The 16264-nt window shown below is 56.6% G+C and overlaps 10 protein-coding genes across 20 annotated transcripts; 7 read left to right on the forward strand and 3 right to left on the reverse strand.

Moving 5' to 3' along the window:
• Positions 1-15: 15 nt before the first annotated feature.
• Positions 16-554, reverse strand: KVP17_003299 (uncharacterized protein; the record flags this gene model as incomplete). 2 transcript variants are annotated; one of them, XM_068520416.1, is made up of 2 exons in its annotated part: positions 16-124; positions 165-554. In XM_068520416.1, coding segments are annotated over 2 exons (499 nt in total), but the record flags the coding sequence as incomplete, so codon positions are not given. The 2 variants fall into 2 exon arrangements, with proteins under 2 accessions (XP_068373624.1, XP_068373623.1); XM_068520415.1 differs by having other exon boundaries at positions 72-554.
• Positions 555-728: 174 nt separating this feature from the next.
• On the forward strand, positions 729-1586 carry KVP17_003296 (uncharacterized protein; the record flags this gene model as incomplete). Of its 2 annotated transcripts, XM_068520409.1 has the most annotated exons (3): positions 729-734; positions 774-1265; positions 1302-1586. In XM_068520409.1, the coding sequence occupies 3 exons, from the start codon at positions 729-731 to the stop codon at positions 1584-1586; spliced, it is 783 nt and encodes a 260-aa protein (XP_068373617.1). The 2 variants fall into 2 exon arrangements, with proteins under 2 accessions (XP_068373617.1, XP_068373616.1); XM_068520408.1 differs by having other exon boundaries at positions 729-1586.
• Positions 1587-1639: 53 nt separating this feature from the next.
• Positions 1640-2230, forward strand: KVP17_003300 (uncharacterized protein; the record flags this gene model as incomplete). The annotated part of the gene is made up of 1 exon (XM_068520417.1): positions 1640-2230. One exon carries the CDS (start codon positions 1640-1642, stop codon positions 2228-2230), a length of 591 nt encoding a protein of 196 aa, XP_068373625.1.
• A 237-nt stretch (positions 2231-2467) lies between these two features.
• Positions 2468-3808, reverse strand: KVP17_003295 (uncharacterized protein; the record flags this gene model as incomplete). 2 transcript variants are annotated; one of them, XM_068520407.1, is made up of 1 exon in its annotated part: positions 2468-3808. In XM_068520407.1, one exon carries the CDS (start codon positions 3806-3808, stop codon positions 2468-2470), a length of 1341 nt encoding a protein of 446 aa, XP_068373615.1. The 2 variants fall into 2 exon arrangements, with proteins under 2 accessions (XP_068373615.1, XP_068373614.1); XM_068520406.1 differs by having other exon boundaries at positions 2468-3751.
• A 5-nt stretch (positions 3809-3813) lies between these two features.
• Positions 3814-4332, forward strand: KVP17_003292 (uncharacterized protein; the record flags this gene model as incomplete). The annotated part of the gene is made up of 1 exon (XM_068520400.1): positions 3814-4332. The coding sequence occupies one exon, from the start codon at positions 3814-3816 to the stop codon at positions 4330-4332; it is 519 nt and encodes a 172-aa protein (XP_068373608.1).
• On the reverse strand, positions 4297-5268 carry KVP17_003301 (uncharacterized protein; the record flags this gene model as incomplete). Of its 2 annotated transcripts, XM_068520418.1 has the most annotated exons (2): positions 4297-4840; positions 4868-5268. In XM_068520418.1, 2 exons carry the CDS (start codon positions 5266-5268, stop codon positions 4297-4299), a joined length of 945 nt encoding a protein of 314 aa, XP_068373626.1. The 2 variants fall into 2 exon arrangements, with proteins under 2 accessions (XP_068373626.1, XP_068373627.1); XM_068520419.1 differs by lacking the exon at positions 4297-4840 and having other exon boundaries at positions 4864-5268.
• Positions 5269-5474: 206 nt separating this feature from the next.
• Positions 5475-11933, forward strand: KVP17_003297 (uncharacterized protein; the record flags this gene model as incomplete). Of its 4 annotated transcripts, XM_068520410.1 has the most annotated exons (4): positions 5475-5765; positions 5794-6359; positions 6388-11457; positions 11486-11933. In XM_068520410.1, the coding sequence occupies 4 exons, from the start codon at positions 5475-5477 to the stop codon at positions 11931-11933; spliced, it is 6375 nt and encodes a 2124-aa protein (XP_068373618.1).
• A 16-nt stretch (positions 11934-11949) lies between these two features.
• Positions 11950-12459, forward strand: KVP17_003298 (uncharacterized protein; the record flags this gene model as incomplete). The annotated part of the gene is made up of 1 exon (XM_068520414.1): positions 11950-12459. The coding sequence occupies one exon, from the start codon at positions 11950-11952 to the stop codon at positions 12457-12459; it is 510 nt and encodes a 169-aa protein (XP_068373622.1).
• Positions 12460-12566: 107 nt separating this feature from the next.
• Positions 12567-13475, forward strand: KVP17_003293 (uncharacterized protein; the record flags this gene model as incomplete). Its single annotated transcript, XM_068520401.1, has 1 exon — positions 12567-13475. The coding sequence occupies one exon, from the start codon at positions 12567-12569 to the stop codon at positions 13473-13475; it is 909 nt and encodes a 302-aa protein (XP_068373609.1).
• Positions 13476-13621: 146 nt separating this feature from the next.
• KVP17_003294 (uncharacterized protein) lies at positions 13622-16264 on the forward strand (the record flags this gene model as incomplete). Of its 4 annotated transcripts, XM_068520405.1 has the most annotated exons (4): positions 13622-13675; positions 13705-15136; positions 15163-15655; positions 15686-16264. In XM_068520405.1, coding segments are annotated over 4 exons (2558 nt in total), but the record flags the coding sequence as incomplete, so codon positions are not given. The 4 variants fall into 4 exon arrangements, with proteins under 4 accessions (XP_068373613.1, XP_068373612.1, XP_068373611.1 ...); XM_068520404.1 differs by lacking the exon at positions 15686-16264 and having other exon boundaries at positions 13705-15195; XM_068520403.1 differs by lacking the exons at positions 13622-13675; positions 13705-15136; positions 15686-16264 and having other exon boundaries at positions 15210-15659.

The following is a 16264-nucleotide window of genomic DNA, read 5'->3' on the forward strand; positions in this document are numbered from 1 at the left end:
AATGGAGAAACTTACCGGCCATGTCTGGGCAAAGAATGGGTGACGTAGGGTGGTTGAGTACGGCGTTACGGTCACAGAACCGGCTCGATTCCATCAACGATGCTTCGAAATCGGTGGCGCGTAACTGTAAGGCATGTCAAACGGCATACGGAAGAGAGACTTACATATTGGCAGGCGACAGCGGTTCCTTCGTGATGCGTCATAACCCATACACAGTCATCGTGCTGATGGCAGCGGTCTTGGCACTCGCCGAAGCTGGTAACCTCGCCTAGATCGACGTAGTGAGTTGAGGCGACGGCCACGTTGCCTACACAGGCGTTGGCCGGGGCAGGCCCATCGACATCATAGTACTCCAATACGCACTCGCGAGAGAAGTCGGCTTCAGAAGTGTCACCAAATTCCACCAAACGACAAAGATCCGCGCAGTACGCATTGGACTTTCCTCTTTTGGACAACGCAAATCGACAAGCAGTGTCGTCCGCTTCAACGAAGCCGCATGCAATAACACCAAGCAGGATGAGAGCGCCCATAATCGAGCTGAAGCCCATGGTCATTTATAATTTATTGTTGATTGTTTCTCAAACACCTAAAGTACCCCACGCCCCTCCGGTGCGTGTGTGGCAGTGCAAAGTAGACTCAATATGTGAGCTGCGCGTAAGTGATAACTAGGCCACTGACATGGTTCCAATTTGTTGTTGGAGCGGTTTTTTGATCTCTTTATTTAGGCTATGAAGGTGAGCTCGTCCTCTGCGGTACCCCTCTTTGTTACCCAGCCCTCTACACCTCTCACACGCACACAGAAAAGGGCTAGTCGACTGAGCGAGGACGGATTCGTCGGCTTTATAATGGCTGTGGGAGAAACCAGCAGTCGTGAGGTGCTGGCAGAACGCAGGCGTTCTTCCAACGAAATCGTCTGCGACAGGCGAAGGTGGGGAAGGTCTGCCGTCTCACGCGCGCTGCAGAGCCGCACGCTGCAGGTGCACTACCTCGACGCTGGGTGCCCCGATCCCCGCAGGCAGTACGACTTCGAAGTGTTGGAGATCGACAATCCTCAGGACGCTCTTAAACACGAGTACGAGTATGTGGATTTTCGCGCCGTCATTGATTGCGCCACAGCCGAAGGTCGCTGTTACGTGGAGATTATCCGGTCGCCTGACGCAGCGGGCTTCGTGGCCTTTGCCACGCAGGACCAAGTTGTCTGCGAGGAGGTACTCGTCCGACAACGCGATAACCCTCACGTAATCTTCACCGAGAGCTGTTCCCCAGTAAGCCGTGCCAGACGCCTGCACCATCGCCCTCAGGTACGGTTCATAAGCCTGGACGGCTACCAACTGCCAGTGAGGCTGTGGTGGGCGGCAGGGTCGTGGAGGAGCACCAGTGAGAACTGCACTGCTCTATGGCACCTTCAGTCGCTGTGCGACAGTGCACTCTTTTGCCAATGTGCCGACAACATCCAAATATGGTGCGGTCGGAGCCTCGCGTCGGTACTGGAGATGCTTCATCGGCCCATGGACCCGGAACCAGAGGTTGAACAGTTGATTTTGGACGAGGTGCAGGCACTACTAACAGACAGAAATTTGAACTAGGCCAAAGGCCAATAAATATTTCGTACTCGACGGAATTTCCGAATTCGTGATGCATGAGGTTCGTTCTCTCGTTCACCAGGAAGCGTCTGTTGGATGGCGTCTACGCCTCCTTTAGGGACGTCGTAAGTGCTTCACAGATGGCCTCCCGTGCCGTCCGCGACTTTTGGAAGTCGGAACGGGGTCAGCGATGCCTCTTCAACCTAGCCCTGCTCAATTTAGCAATCTCGTGTTTGGCTATTGCCAGTCTCCCAGCCATTTTTTACCTGTTGCTGTCGGATCGCCAACCTCACCTACGCACGACGCTCTCACAGAGTCATCGTCACAAGGCCGCCTGGATAGTGGGTAGCGCACATCTGACCTACGTGGTCTGGGGAGTATTCAACCTGTGGATCGTGATTCGCCGCTCTAGGCGGTCCCAGCGCTCTCTCACGAAGGCGGCCGTGGGTATCAAATGGCGCCTGGCCCACGCGCAGGCCAAGCTCGAACGAAGGGCTCGCCGCCTCGACTTTGTGTTGGTACAGGATGGATCCGAGCTGGAGCTGGTTGAGGTCACTGACGATTCAGTAGACCTCAGTGACCTAAGCGATAAACTAGATGCCCTAGATGATCTGCAGGGGTCAGAAACCAGCCCCTTCATATTCTAGACCCCATTATTTAGTCGTGTCGATTAAGTGCCTGCTCTCGACCTCGTCGCGTTGAACTTTTGAATTTGAGTTCCTGCTCATCTTGCTCAGCAATCAAAGTCGTATCTATTTCCTGCTCAGCAATCAAAGTCGTATCTATTTCCTGCTCAGCAATCAAATCTCTTGCTCAGCAATCAAAGTCGTGTCTCGAGTTCGTTCCACTCAAAGGTTGACCCTCGTTCAGTATGTTCCTTCCGCTCAGAGGTCTACCCATTGGATACTCGGACATTCCACCGGCATGAGCGTCGCGTTGGCTGCAACGTGCTCGCTGCTGTAGAGGTCTACAGCACTTGTCAACGACTCCATGGCAGTGTCGATATCGGCCACCTCAAGGGGGCCGCTGCTAAAGCAATGAGTGAAGCTGCGCCGTCTGAAGGCCTTTCTGCAGTCAGCGAGCAGACTACAAAAGCTGCGGGCTACAGCTGTGGAGTTTTCCAAGGAAGCGGCTGCAGGGGGCTCCCGTGGAGTGAGGTGGCTGCTGGCCGTAATATTTTTCGGTACGTGTTGCCTCCACCGCTCGTAAATCTTGGGCTGGAACACACTCCACTCAGTAGTCATCTCGGTAAAGGTTTGGGGTAAGACGTTTCGCAAGAACATGCCCGCCTGCAGCGTGTGGCCGGTTAACGTGTCGACTGCCGTCAGACACCCAGCGGGGTTGAAGGCATCCAACACCACATCGTACACACTGGCGGGCGGAGCCCTCAGTAGACTCGACAGCGGGTGGCGCTGGGCTGTCTGGCTGACGGACTTGACTGATGTAAGAGGACTCAAGCCGGGCACCAGGAAGGGTAAGCCCGTAGGGGTAAGTGAGGTGACGGCGTCGGCCCAGGGGAAGTACGGCCTTTCATCTCGCGACGCGATCGAAGAGGTTGCGAATACAAGCTCTAGCAAGGAAGCAACCAAAGCATTAGTATCGCGGTACTCGACTTGGGACAAATGTAGAAAGTTTCGCAAGATGTCGATCAAGGCTTCGTTGTCCACCAGCAGTGTTGCTGTGTCAGATTCAACAAGCGATGCCAGGCCTAGCACTGCAGCGTATATCTGCAGCGGAGATGAGCCCAATACGGTTGAGGGTACCAGTGCCACTGCAAGGAGGGTTGTCTTCGAGTACAACTCTGGCAGCGCAGAGGTCAGAAAGGACATCACGGAGCTGCCCGTGTTCCCCTCGAGTCCTGCGGTCAACAGGAAGCCAGAGAGCTTGCAGCACTTTTCCGCCTCCCTGCGCAGGCGCTCATCGAGCTGCAGTCTCCAAAGCGCCTGCGTACTGTACATTGCCCCACTGGGGTCCGCATGCGTCGCGGCACGGCCTACGACGTTAGCCTCTTCCAAGTGCTTCCAACTCTCGCTCCAGCCGTACTCCAAGTTCGTAAGTGTTTTGATGTCATGGTCTACCAGTAGGCCTCTGTAGTACGGCCTCTCACCCCTATTGTAGAACGTTCGAGCTGGGTTGTCGATCTCCTCGATAGATTCCATGTGCGCCATGAAGGCATTTCCCATACCTATACCGCAGTGACCAGCGTGCACACCTATCACTTCCATTGCACATGCGAAACTTCAGCTCATTTTCCATTCTTCTGTTCTTATGGACTCGACCAGCGGATGGCGAGGCTACTGACCAGGAAACGACTGAATCACAGGCACGATACCTCCTGCAGCGGCTGGCGGGAGACCCCCTCTTCCTGGATCGTTGGAACAGGAGTGGCCGTTGCTGGGTGATGCCGGAGCTGACCCCTCAAGAGGCGCAGCGTATTGAGAAGGAGGATCGAGCTGTTCTTGGCGCCCTCCACGCCGAGGACCGCCCATCTGTCAAGGTTTGGCAGGAGGGACGCCCTCTGTTAGGTGCTGGAGGTGCCCCGTTCGCAGAGGGAGCCCAGCTGTTCGATTTCCCTTTTGCCAACATGAAGGTGCTCGTGCAGGAGCCAGTAACCTACGAGTCGTTCCCACTGCTACTTCGCGTTGCGCTAGTGCTCTGCGAGCTCTACAATATGATACTCACATTCACGATTCTCAGCAGTCTAACAGTCTTGCTAGACTCCATTTTCCCTCTGGTGCCTTGGTTCTAGGCCGCCGTCCATGGAATTCGATATGGAGTTGATCATTCGCAGCTCTCGATCGCTGAACGACTTCGTGTGACGTATAACGGGGCCCACATCCTGCAGTACGTAACCTAACCAACTGGCATCAAAGACCGCGGATTCCAGCCCGAGAAGCAGTGCGGCGGCGAAGCCGATGCAGGCGGTCATACCACTGCCACATGAAAAACAAAGACGCCGGCGAATGTCAACGCCAGCAGCTTCCAACATGTTTTGTAGTGCAGGCAAGTCGTCCAGAACCTCTAGTATCTCCGTGAAAGGGAGGTTCATAGAGCCAGGCATGTGACCGCTTACCACGTTCTCGCGAGGCTCCGTTGCGTCGCCGCGAAAGCGACCTCGAGACCTCACGTCAACGATCTGTGTGGTGTTCGACTGCAAAGTCGCTTTCACGTCGGCAATGGTGCAAATCAGTTCAGGGCGGAACGACAGAGCCTCTATTGGGGAAGCCGCAGCCGGAGGCGAGGGTTCTCCTGAGGACCTGGTTGAATTCTGTTGGGGTCCTCACAGTTCCAACGACGCCTCCTTCCACGCCTGTAGTCCTCCGCGCAGAACTCGGATCTCACCAGGAAAGGAATAAAGCATCAGAGTCCACATCAGCCTAAACGAGGCACAGTAAAGACCATTAGACTGGTCATAGATAACCACACGGTCCGTGGACTTCACTCCTAAACGGCACAGGGCCAGTCGTAGGGTTTGAAGGGACGGAGCCATGTGAGGGAGCAGGCGCCCCTCCTCACTGGAAGTGTCCGCGATAGAGTCCACGTCCCAGAAGAGAGCGCCTGGGAGACGCGCCTCCAGGAAGGACGTCCGAGGGCAGGATCCGTGGTGGTCCGGAAGCATCGTGGAGGCGTCCAGGATCCGGTCCTTCGCAATATCCACCTCGCGAGGCGTCACGAAGAAAAACATCGCAGAATTGGGTTTTATGTACCACATAATGTAATGTTGTCCAGATGACGTGGCTCCTGCGCCGAGCTCCGTTTACAAAAGGGAACAAGTGACAACTTTCGTGGTGTCCATTTTTTTGGGCATTCAACCGCACAGTCAGAATCTTGATGTTGCTCCGTCTGCATCTGCCGAGCTATCACCGACTTTGGTGAACGAAACAGGGAAATATGGATTTTGCTGGGGTTTCAATGGACTCAGAGATGATGACAATTCAGGCTCGCGAGTCTGAAATCCTCTGGGGACAGTGGCGACATTTGGAGGAGGAACTGATAACGCTCACCAAGGGTCCATGCGATGCACAGTGGGACTCGCATTGCCTGGCATTCAAGTGTTTGGACTGCGAAATCGATCCCACGTGCGCTGTGTGTGCCGACTGCTTCTTTGGGGCAGACCATACAGGCCATGATTACCAGCTGATAACCACGTCTGGAGGCTGCTGTGATTGTGGTGACATCAGTGTAAGCTCCGATAGGCGCATTAATCCAGTCCTGGGACCCTGCTGGGTGCTGTGATCGTCACTGTGACATCACTGAGGAGGAGGACGAACGCAACCTCAGCCGACTCCCATTTGACTTCGTAGCACATGTGCGCGGGGTAGTGTATCGGCTCATTCAAGCGGCAGACGCCTCTATAGGGCATAACAGCGGCACTGCAGTTCGGCAGGTCGCAGATCGTCTACATGCCATCGCAAGCACCAATAGACCCTTTTGTTATGTGGTGTCCACGGCTTTTACCGCGGATCTTATTCGAAGGTGGTGCCGAGCTCACGGGCAAGAGGACGACCAGGTGCAGAAGGCGCTTTACAATCTGTACATGCTGCTGTTTTCGTGCACATCCTTTAAGCGTCGCTTCGCGCGGCACGGGCTGCTGAGCGCCTACCTGAGCACGGAGCCCGCTGACATGGACCTCGGCCTACGTCGGTCAGCCATCAGCAGACTCTCCGTTCAGGTCTTCACTGTGGAGAGCATTGCTCGGGAGTTCGCTGAGACGGATTTTGTGTTTTCTGTGCTGGCTGACCGCGTATCTCGGGGTATGGAGGCGAGTTATATCGAGTGAGGACGTTGGGTAGTTTTCACTAAGTGGCGTACGTCATGTGAACCTGCCAAAGAAGCAGCACAGGCTGTGGTTCGCCGTGAGTGTATTAGACCCTCTGGTGGATCTGGGGTTCTTTATGCACCATGAGAGCTGCTGCGCTTACCTAGTGGACACTGCCTCGGAACCGGCCAGTCAGCTAGCCTCACTGCTGGACCTGCTCCTGCATCTGCACCGAATGAATCGCCAGGTGCGTTTTAAGGACGCTCACATTGATTACGACAACATAACGTGGCTGTCAACTTTTCAGATAGAGCGATGTCTGATTCAGGCTTTTGGAAGCTTCACCTGGTTTGTGAAGCGCGAGTCCCTGGAGCGAACTCTTCCCGTCTTCCAGCTCTTCGTGGACCGCATCAAGGCGCTGCCTAGGGCCGACAGCGAGCTGCGCTCCTTCCACACCCCGCTGACTCGCGTCTTCATTAACTGCGTGAACTTCGACCGTCTCCGGGGCATTGTAGAGTGGCAGAGAGGGGGGCCGGCTCCTGAGGGCTGCACGCCCGAGGCCGCAGAGAGTTTCCTACGGCTGTTCACGACCGCCGACTCTTCGTTGTCGGTCTACCATTGTCACCCAACAGCACTAAGCCTACTGTTGCGGGAGGCTGTGGAAACGTTACATTTCGCGGACCAGATTGAAAACCGTTTCTGGATCAGGAACGGTCAAGGAATTAATCAGCAGCTTTCGGAGTACTCTGGTGGTGTTAATGACCGCGACCATAGATCTCAGGTTGATATGAGCTGCAACGACCTCGAGGTAGTGCAATTTTGCGCGCTGTTGCTGCCGTTCGTGACTCCCGAGGACTGCGGATGCAGCCATTTCCCAACCCTTCTCTACGATAATATCTTCGCCTCTAGTCGAAGCTACTCCTTGCGAGCGTGTGTGGAGCTTTACCGCAGCCAGACGCCAGACAGCCTCGACGACGCTATGCTAACGCTGCTCGCGAACCTGGCTGACGACTGCCGCGCGCAGATGGCTTCCGTCTTCAGCGGCGGCACCAAAGAAGTGTTTGACGCCTTCAGACTGTTTTCTTACCTTCGGCTACTCGTGCGTACTCTAGCTGACACGCGCCACGTGGAGTTCTCCTGCACCGCCTGGACGAAGAAGGAGGATTATCTGTGGAGCGAGAGCCAGGCATTAGATCTACGACGGCGGCAGGTCGAGCTGCTCAAGAGACTGGCGGTGCAGCAGTACGCAGCATCCTCCACTTGCACGTATACGAGCATGGTGGAGTCCTTTCCCCTGGTTCTCCGGTCCAAGGCGGACCTGGTAAAGACCCTGATGTACGACCTTTTCATCATGCGGAGTCAGGAGGCCAACAGCGCAACAACACTGAAGCTACGAGACACGCACTGGCGGCTATTCGACTCGACGTCGTGCGAGGGTGCCGCGGGCCATGACGACTCAATCTTTCGGCAGCCTCACCTCACGTTTTGCGGACTGAGGGGAGATATTTGGCAAAAGGCGCTCTTAGCCGTCTTTCCTACGCGGTTTCTGTCGCGTCTGTGCACCCGGTTCATCACCACCATGCTAGACCCGCCCAAGGGGCGGTCAGTTCATGCTGAAATGACTGGAGGGTCTACACGCAAAACCGATTTGGAACGCCTTGTTGGCCGAATGAACGAAACCGGCTTCGACGACTCCAGCCACGAGGAGTCAGTGTTCGTCCTTCTGATGCGCTTGCTAGTGCTCTTGCTCGAACATAAACCTGCGAGGACCTCTGAGTGGCTGTTGAATGACGCGTCCGTGCTTCCCATACTCACGAAGCTGGGGCGTACCATGCGAACGGATCCAACGCCGATGGGTCCGATCGCCAGCCGGATGTGGACCACCTTCGAGAAGCGGCTTCAGGAGGATATGCGAGACTGCTCCGAGTCGGTCCCGACTCTTGCAGCGCTGGAGTTCTCGTCGCCTTTGCCTGTCCGTCGCGCAGCGTCGAGCAAGGCGCGAGATCTCCAGCGGAAGATGCTACGCCGAATGCGAAAGAAACAGGCCACTCTGGTGCCCGAGTCTGAATTGGAGGAAGTCGCCCACGAGCTTCAGTGTGTGCTCTGCCGAGGCGGTCCAGACCCCAACTCCCCTTTCGGCTATGTGGCGCACGTGGCCCATACCAGCAGTCTTCGTCGGTTGGCCACGGCTGGTAAAACGTCCATTCCTTTCAAGCTGCCGTGCATCAACACATGTGGGCACCTGACCCACGTGAAGTGTCTGGGGCTGCACATGCGAGAGCAGCGCCGTCGAGACGCTGGTGGGAACGCCTACTTCGTCATCAGCGGCGTCAACGAGTTCAACTGCCCTGCCTGTCGCGCGTTGTCCAATACAGTAGTGCCCTATGTCCCCCGTGGTTGCTTCGTGGCTGACGACGATGCCTGCGTTTGGAGCTCAAGGAGGGGAGGCCCCGACCTGGAGGTGTTTGCCTGCGGCAGCATCCAAAGCGCCAACGCTGAAGCCTGGGCGCCCAACCCGGGACTGTCTCAGCTGATCCGCCGAATGCAACTCCAACTTCGTTCTGCAGACTCCGTCATTGTGGACGAAGATCCCTCAAGCGAAGGTTCCAGCCTCCTTGAAGTGGACGTGGGGCGCTCTATCTTCGGCCTGTACTTCCTTGACCTCGAGATGGCGCCTGCTGTCAGGTATGAGGGCCTTCTGGATATGCTCCGAGAGTTGCTGACTGACGAGTTTCTGCAGAGCTTGTCGGTTCCCGACATACGACGACTGCTCAGCCAGCTGAAGCGCACTCTGGAACGGTACCTTCTTCGAGATGTCGACATGCACTCTCCGATAGAGCAACCTCAACTTCCTGAGTGGTATGCGCCGTGCTTGAGCAGGCTGCTGACTGCGATACGTTCGCGCCGGACTGTGGACGCGTCGGCCACTTCGCAGGGCGACCTACTGGTAGCCCCGGATGATTGGGTCCGACGAGCCTGGCTTGATGTTGGGGCAGTGCTGTGGCTCGAGATCCGCAACCAGGAATTCCCTATGGCGGCCGCTCGAATGCTTGTTGATTCCGGTCCAGAACCCCTTTGGGCGGATGCCGTCCAGCACGAGGATGAGAGCAGTGGGCAGGAATCTGGCGAAGTGGAGTTCGCAGAGGAGTACCTCACCATGGAAGACGTGATGAATGTCGTGGCGGAGCTGCACGAAGCCAACGCCGTCCGACTGGAGTCGTATTCTGATGGGGACTTCGAAACGGCTGGGTCAGAGTCCGCTGTTCCCATCGACTCCGACGTGGGAGCGGTTACCGATGACGAGGACGTGTTCGAATCAGGCAGCCACACACCTGTGAAGAGGTATTACATGAGAAAGACTGAGGAGGGCTCCGCTGTATTGCGAACCTACAAGGCCTACAATTGTGACATCGCCTGCGTGTATGGCAATCAGCTTCAGATTGACCAGGAACTATGCTGTGACCCGCGTCCACCACTGTCCGCGGTGGCCAGTCCGGCTGTCAAGGCCGAGGTGGCGAAGACGCTGGCCTGCGTACGCTACCGAGTCACTGTGTTAGAGGAGTTCTGTGCAGGTAAGGACTCCGACTACTTCCCTCTGATCGACCTTCGGGCCAAGGAACGACGTCCGCGAACACTACCTTGGTTTTTGGCCGAGGAGGCGGAATTGTGGCTCCAGCACCTCGTAGGGGGCTCACACTTTTTGACTGAGTGGGGTGATCACGCCGTATTCCGTACCACGCCCCGGTTGACCTGGATGGTGTACCAGTTCCTTCTCCAGCTGCAGCGGTACGAGCCAATGACTCTGCAGGAGGAACACACCCCCGACGCCCTCTACGTTCACCTAATCCGTGCGTTGATGCTGATGCGGAGGAACCCTCAGACGAGTGTCGATCCGCTGGATCCCGACTTCTGGATGAACCGGCTGACGGCGAACTACTCTTCCTTTAGAGACGTGCCGTGGTGCTCCGACCTGAAGCTCGACTTCCTCTGCCTCTTCACCGACTGTCGTTTGCTAAACTGCGCCGCTGTCGTCGCCTCGCTGCGCCGGTTCTTGCTTCTGCGGGTGTTCCAGCTTGCTGACGAGTCCATCGTGCAGGCTGTTGGCCAGGTAAGCGCCACGACGCCGGAGGCCGATGTTTCGGTAGGTGGTGGTTTTGTGTCGCGCAGTAGGCTTCTCCCAGTATTTGAGGAGTTCGTGGCCCTGTTTTTGACGGCTGACGTGGATTCTGGCCTCCTGCCCGCATCCAAAATCGACCTCACCTTTCTGACGTCCATCTCAGTAAAGACCGGTGATCCTGCCTCCGATCGAGAGGTATGCCACACAGCCTTGACGTGGTTGCTGGATCCTGAATTTTGGGATGTCGCCGCGGCTCATGTCACTACCGACCAGCTGCACAAGGCGCAGAGAGCGCGGTTCCCTCCAGCCTCCCAGTTGGTAGCAGCTGTACTGTACGGTCTGTCTGGAGAGTTCCACTTTGCTGAGTTCTCCGAGTTCATTGTCGACTACCTCGTAAGCCCAATCGCATCAATGTTCACTGAGATCGGCTTCGACCAGATGAACCCTACCGACCGAATACGGCTCCTACTTAGGAATTGCTACTGCTCCAAGGCGAAAGCTCGCGGCTTCTATGCTCTGCTGCTGGATGTGCTGCCTTCGAGGCCGCACTTGGCGACTATGGTCGACCCCACAAGGCTCCGGTGGTCTCTCGGTCTTATCCCCGCGCTGACCGGTGCGCTGCGTCCTGAGGTAACCGCCGAACTGACTGCGGAGAACTTGCTCGAGGTCCAGTCCGCGGCCGAACAATTCCTGCTGGCCCGAGTCCCTGCTGGGGCCGGCAGCTTTCTAGATTTCGCGCTTTTCGCGATCACCGCCGTGTGGACAATTCGATCTACTGAGCGGAACGCGCTGCTGCACTCGGGCAACAAGCATTCCCACTTGTTGGATTTCTTTGGAGTGGACCTCGAGTTCTCGCAGACGGAGCTGGAGGCCGCCTCGGCCTTGCTGTTCAGACCCGAGGTCGTTCAGGCTGTGGCACGCTGCCAGCAGAAGGGCCTGGACCTCGAGGCGCCATCCTTCGATGTGGAGACGCTGGTCGTCAGTTGCCCTATGCCCTAGTGAGCTCCGGCGCATTTTCTCACACAGCGCTTACTTCGACATCGTGCGGGACATGTCTCGAAGACGGTGCGTTGTTTGCAAAACCATGCCAAAGGAACCCGCGCTATGCCTGCTGTGCGGCGCTCTTCTCTGCATCCGCACCTGCTGTGCACTGGACAGCCTCGACGTGTTCGCTACACGCGACGAAGGCGAGTGCACGCGGCATGCACGTGCGTGCGGCGGGGGACAGGCCGTGTTCTTGCTCTGCAACCTAGGGAGGGTGCTTCTCTGCGACGCTCCGAGGTGCGGACTCTACCCGGCCCCATGGGTAGACGAATTCGGAGAGACTGACCCTGAGCTGAAGCGCGGAAAGCCGCTGTTTCTGACACAGACCAAGGCAGACACGCTGCTTCGGCATTTTGTGTCCGGTTCCATAGGACGGGAAATAGTTCGCCGTAACGAGATGGCTAATGTGTCAATCACACGCGCGCTGTGACCCTAAAACTGCATTAATGCACTTGGTACCCTCCGAAACCCTCCTAAAGATTGTGTTTCAGTGCGACGCACCACGGGAGGTGGAGACGGTGAGCCTTGCCTGCGAAGTCTCCGTTTTGCAGGGATTGGAATTGTCATTGAGTGAGTCATCAGTCGGTCACGCTATCTGGATCGGCTGCTTTGAGAGCCCGGCAGACGCGCTGCTCGAAGGACAGTCACAGCTCAGGCTACGGTACAGCTACCTCTCTGGCGGCAGTCTAAAGGACCCCGCAGGAGACCGATGGCTTGAACTGGATTTGGCGAAGATTGGCGGCACACGCATCTGGCTGGTGCGCGTAGAGGACGCCTGGGGCCGGTCGGAAACCCGCCAAGACTTGGTACCATTCGGGAGACGTAGCAAGAGCCTTTCAGTCTGCGCGTCAATCATGTCTCACGACACAGCTGACTTGCCAGAAGATCGCCAAGTTGATTGTGAAGGAAGCACGGATTTGGCCAGCTCTATTGGTGTCCCGACGACCACCGGTTGAATGTTTTCTATTTTATTGAGCAACTAGTGCTGTGCAGTGAGCGATGATTGGTGCACCGATTACCGATTCGGCAATCTCGGGGTTCTTGTCGGAATTATCGAATACTGATGCTTCGACGATGGTTCGCGTCGACCTCTCCTCTCGTTCCAGTGGACCGTTTCTCCCAGGAATTCCACTCATCGTTCAACGCAGACACCTTTGAAGGGTTTCGCTTCGATGTCGCGAAAACTCGAGGCCCCTTCAGTCTTATGGGCACTCTGGGTCTGGGCGCGTTGCCCGTGTACCCGGGTTACCTCTGGCAGCTGGGCCCAATTTACCAGTCCGGATCTACCGTCGCCGCTCTGAGGCTCGCCAGTGATCGTGCATTGACAGCACGTCTCTCTCAGACGCACAAGACGCTTGAGGGCCGCTTTATGGCCGAAGTTGGATTTCCCAAGACTGGTCCCTCTGTAGCATGGGAAGCCAGTGTGAGTAAGGATGCCGGAGAGACAGGCACCTTGGCTGGCAGTATCAAGGTTGCCATGCAGCAGTCGACCTACATCTACAACGCCTCTCTTGCCAAAAAGGTTGCACCTGGTCTACACGTAGGCTCAGATCTCACGCTTATCGAGGGTAATAACACATCCACTATGATCACCGGGATCCGGTACGACGGGTGCCCTGGCAACGTTTTGACGGCGTTCGTATCGCGCCAGCCCGACTTCGAGACAGCAGACATCCACAAACAGGCTCACTCTGCGAAGCTCCAGTACTGGCGTCGTGTTTCTGACCGCCTCTGCCTCGGGTCCGAGCTTGAGGCCGTACGCTCGTCACGGGGTGACCTGCAGTCCTGCTGCCGTGTTGCCTACGACCACTTCTTCCGCAACGCGCGCGTGCAGGGCTCTATCTCCTCGGAAGGCGAGGTGCGCGTGCTGGCCCTGGCCTCCAACGGGGTATCGGTCTCAGGGTCCGCCGACCTGCTAGCTGGGAAGTTTTCTGTGGGGCTAGGACTCACCGGACCCAGTGATGATTCGTGATCACCTGTGTCAAACCTATGTATCAACTCTGCCACACTCGACCATCAAACGTCAACGTGCCCCACTTCATGCTCTGCTTAGCAGCTGGTGCCGGTTAACTGATGCGAATTTCGATGCGAACGCCTATTTCACCTCTCTTTCTATTGATGCCGGTGGTGTTCGCCACGTCGGCAGATACGAAGCAGAAAGCAACGTCCATGGTAAGGCAGAGGGACCACATACGACGCAGTGCGTAGCTATTGGGTGCAAAGGCCTCGACACTGTGGATGTTCGCCGGCTGAGTGGGTCTGCCTTCGTTTGCTCAGGTTGCTCGCTCTCCGACGAGTGCCCAGTCCTGCCCCCATTGCTTCAAAACTACGAAACGTTCGCAAGCGGAATCCTCGATACATCAGAAGTGGACACTAAGTCACTGGAGTTGATGCTTTCTTTGCCCAAGAAACCTTGGTTTGGCAGGCAAGAAAAGGAGGAAGAGGAGGAAGACAAGGAAGAAGAAGAAGAAGAGGAGGAGGAGCCGAAACCACCAAAGGCACGGAAGAGGCCAATGTCTGACGACCAGCTCAACGACCTGATGGCCCTGAGGGCGCAGCGACAAGGCACCGGCGGTGCCTACGACGACTGGGATAGCGCCTGGCTGCAGACCGAGCCACTGCGTTTTGACGAGGACGACGGCTCCTACTTGCAGGAGGCCACGTTCTTCGGAGACCTCCGTGTAAAGGGAGCCGAGGGTATCGACTTCGCCGCCTTCGACTTTGGAAGCTGGTCTGCCGACGCCTGCGACTCCCGACTGAATCCCACAACCCGCAAGAACGAGCTCCACTTGCAGTACGTGCTGGTGGTGAAGCCGAAGAACGTGCCAGCGGATCATCGGAGGCGGCTTCAATCTCTGTTGAGTCAACAAGCATGGAAGGTTACGGTTGTGGACCGTTACGTCAAGAAGGTGGCTAACGTTAGCATCGATAAGGTCCTGGTCGTACGTGGAGGGCTGATAGTGAACGCGAACGCCGACGCCGTCAACGAGGTAAAGCGACAAGTGACACTGAATGTTGGGCGGAAGGGCCTACACTTCAGCCCAAAAGCCACCTACACGTTCTGCATGGAGCTTCGCTGCCTGACGGAGAACGTACAGCAAAAGGCAAAGCAGGGGCGGCAGGCTGAAGAGCGCCGGAAACGCCTGGTCAAGTTCAAGGAGCTCAAATCCAAGGCCGCCGCCACCAAGGAACGCGCAACGGAAGAACTGCGAGAGGAACGGCAGAGGAAGCGGGACGAGGTGGAAGGGCTCATGATGGACCTCGATGACTTGACGGCAAAGGTGAAGGTCGACGCCGATTCCAAGAAGTTCTCCGAATCCGCCGCCGCCTCCTCCGCTGATCAGAAAACGCAAGCAGAGGAGGGAGAAGATCGGATAGAAAGACTACGCAGACAAATCGTCCGGAATAAACTGGAGAAGAAGAAGCGGCCGCCAGCGTCCAGTTCCAGCTCAGCGCTCGTCGACGAGTTGGAACGGGAACCGCTCTCGTCAGCAATGGATGAGGCGGTGCCGGTGAGTGCTAAAAAGAGCGTCGCAATTCGCCGAAGTCTGCCTCCCAAGCCGCCAGTCAAAGAAAAGCTACAGAAGGCGCCGCTACGCCGAGACACCCCAGGGTCTCTGCGCGAAGCCGAGGGTGAGGAGTACACTCCGTTGTTCAAGACGCCAAGACAACGGAAATCGCGAAAAGCGTGATGAGTGAACTAAGTATGCGGGACGTCGAGATCGCAAGTAGGTGGGCGAGGCTAGGGGCGAGTAGTAAGGGGCTGGCGTCGCTGACCATGTTGCAAGAGAGGCCAAAGGAGCCGCTGACTGACCCCAACCCGATCTTAGATCTCGCAACCGTGCAGCTCCGCGAGTACTTCGCAAACAAGAGACGTGTGTTCGATATTCCTTTGGACCTGAGAGGCAGCGACTTCCAAAAGCGTGTATGGGCTGTACTGTTACGCATCCCCTATGGGCGAACGTTGACCTACGGAGACGTTGCAGCCGCTCTGGGCACTCCCAAAGCAAGCCGCGCAGTCGGACAAGCGGTCAAGAGGAACCAGGCTGGAATTGTGGTGCCGTGCCACCGAGTGGTCGCAAAGGGAGGATTGGGTGGATTCAATGCAGGTCTGACGTGGAAGAAAGCTCTTCTGACACTCGAAGATAATTCGTAGTTTGTTTCGATGGCGTTCGACTTCAGCCAGAATTCTCTCGTGGATCCAGTTCATACGCCTCTGTTCGATGGAACTGATGAGGTTAAACTCGATGAAAGTCTTTTCACCGATCAAGCGGACGACCACCACCAGCACTTAACAGACCCTGCAGCCCATACATTTCTGTCGTCGGACGTGATAGACCCATTCGGAGAGGAGTACAACCATATGCCCTTCCAGGGCTTCTACGACGACCACTTCGTCCGACCGCCTGAGCACCAGTACCTGAAGCCCATTGTCCATCAGCCACCGTCCGAGGAGGAGGAAGAAGAGGGTGACGCGTTAACATACGAAAGGCCTAACGTTACCCTAAGTCAGTGTGAGGAGCTAAACAACCTGGACAATCTCTATGACTACCCTAAGGCACGCCCGTTGATCGAGCTGCTCCTGAAGGAGTATCCGCATACGTCAGGCTGTCCCCTAGGTGAGGGCGGGCGTGAAATGCTGCGGGCTTGCTTGATGCTAAAGGGTTGCAAGGGCAAACTGATGGCCGGAGCCAATCGAGCGGCTCTGATGCTGTTTGCGCAGGAGAAGGGCCTGCAGATGCTGGCCATCCGCCTCCGCGT

The sequence above is a fragment of a genome (assembly GCF_019968985.1).
Source record: "MAG: Porospora cf. gigantea B chromosome Unknown PgB_NODE_502_length_16264_cov_123.59, whole genome shotgun sequence".
NCBI classification, from domain to species: Eukaryota; Apicomplexa; class Conoidasida; order Eugregarinorida; family Porosporidae; genus Porospora; species Porospora cf. gigantea B.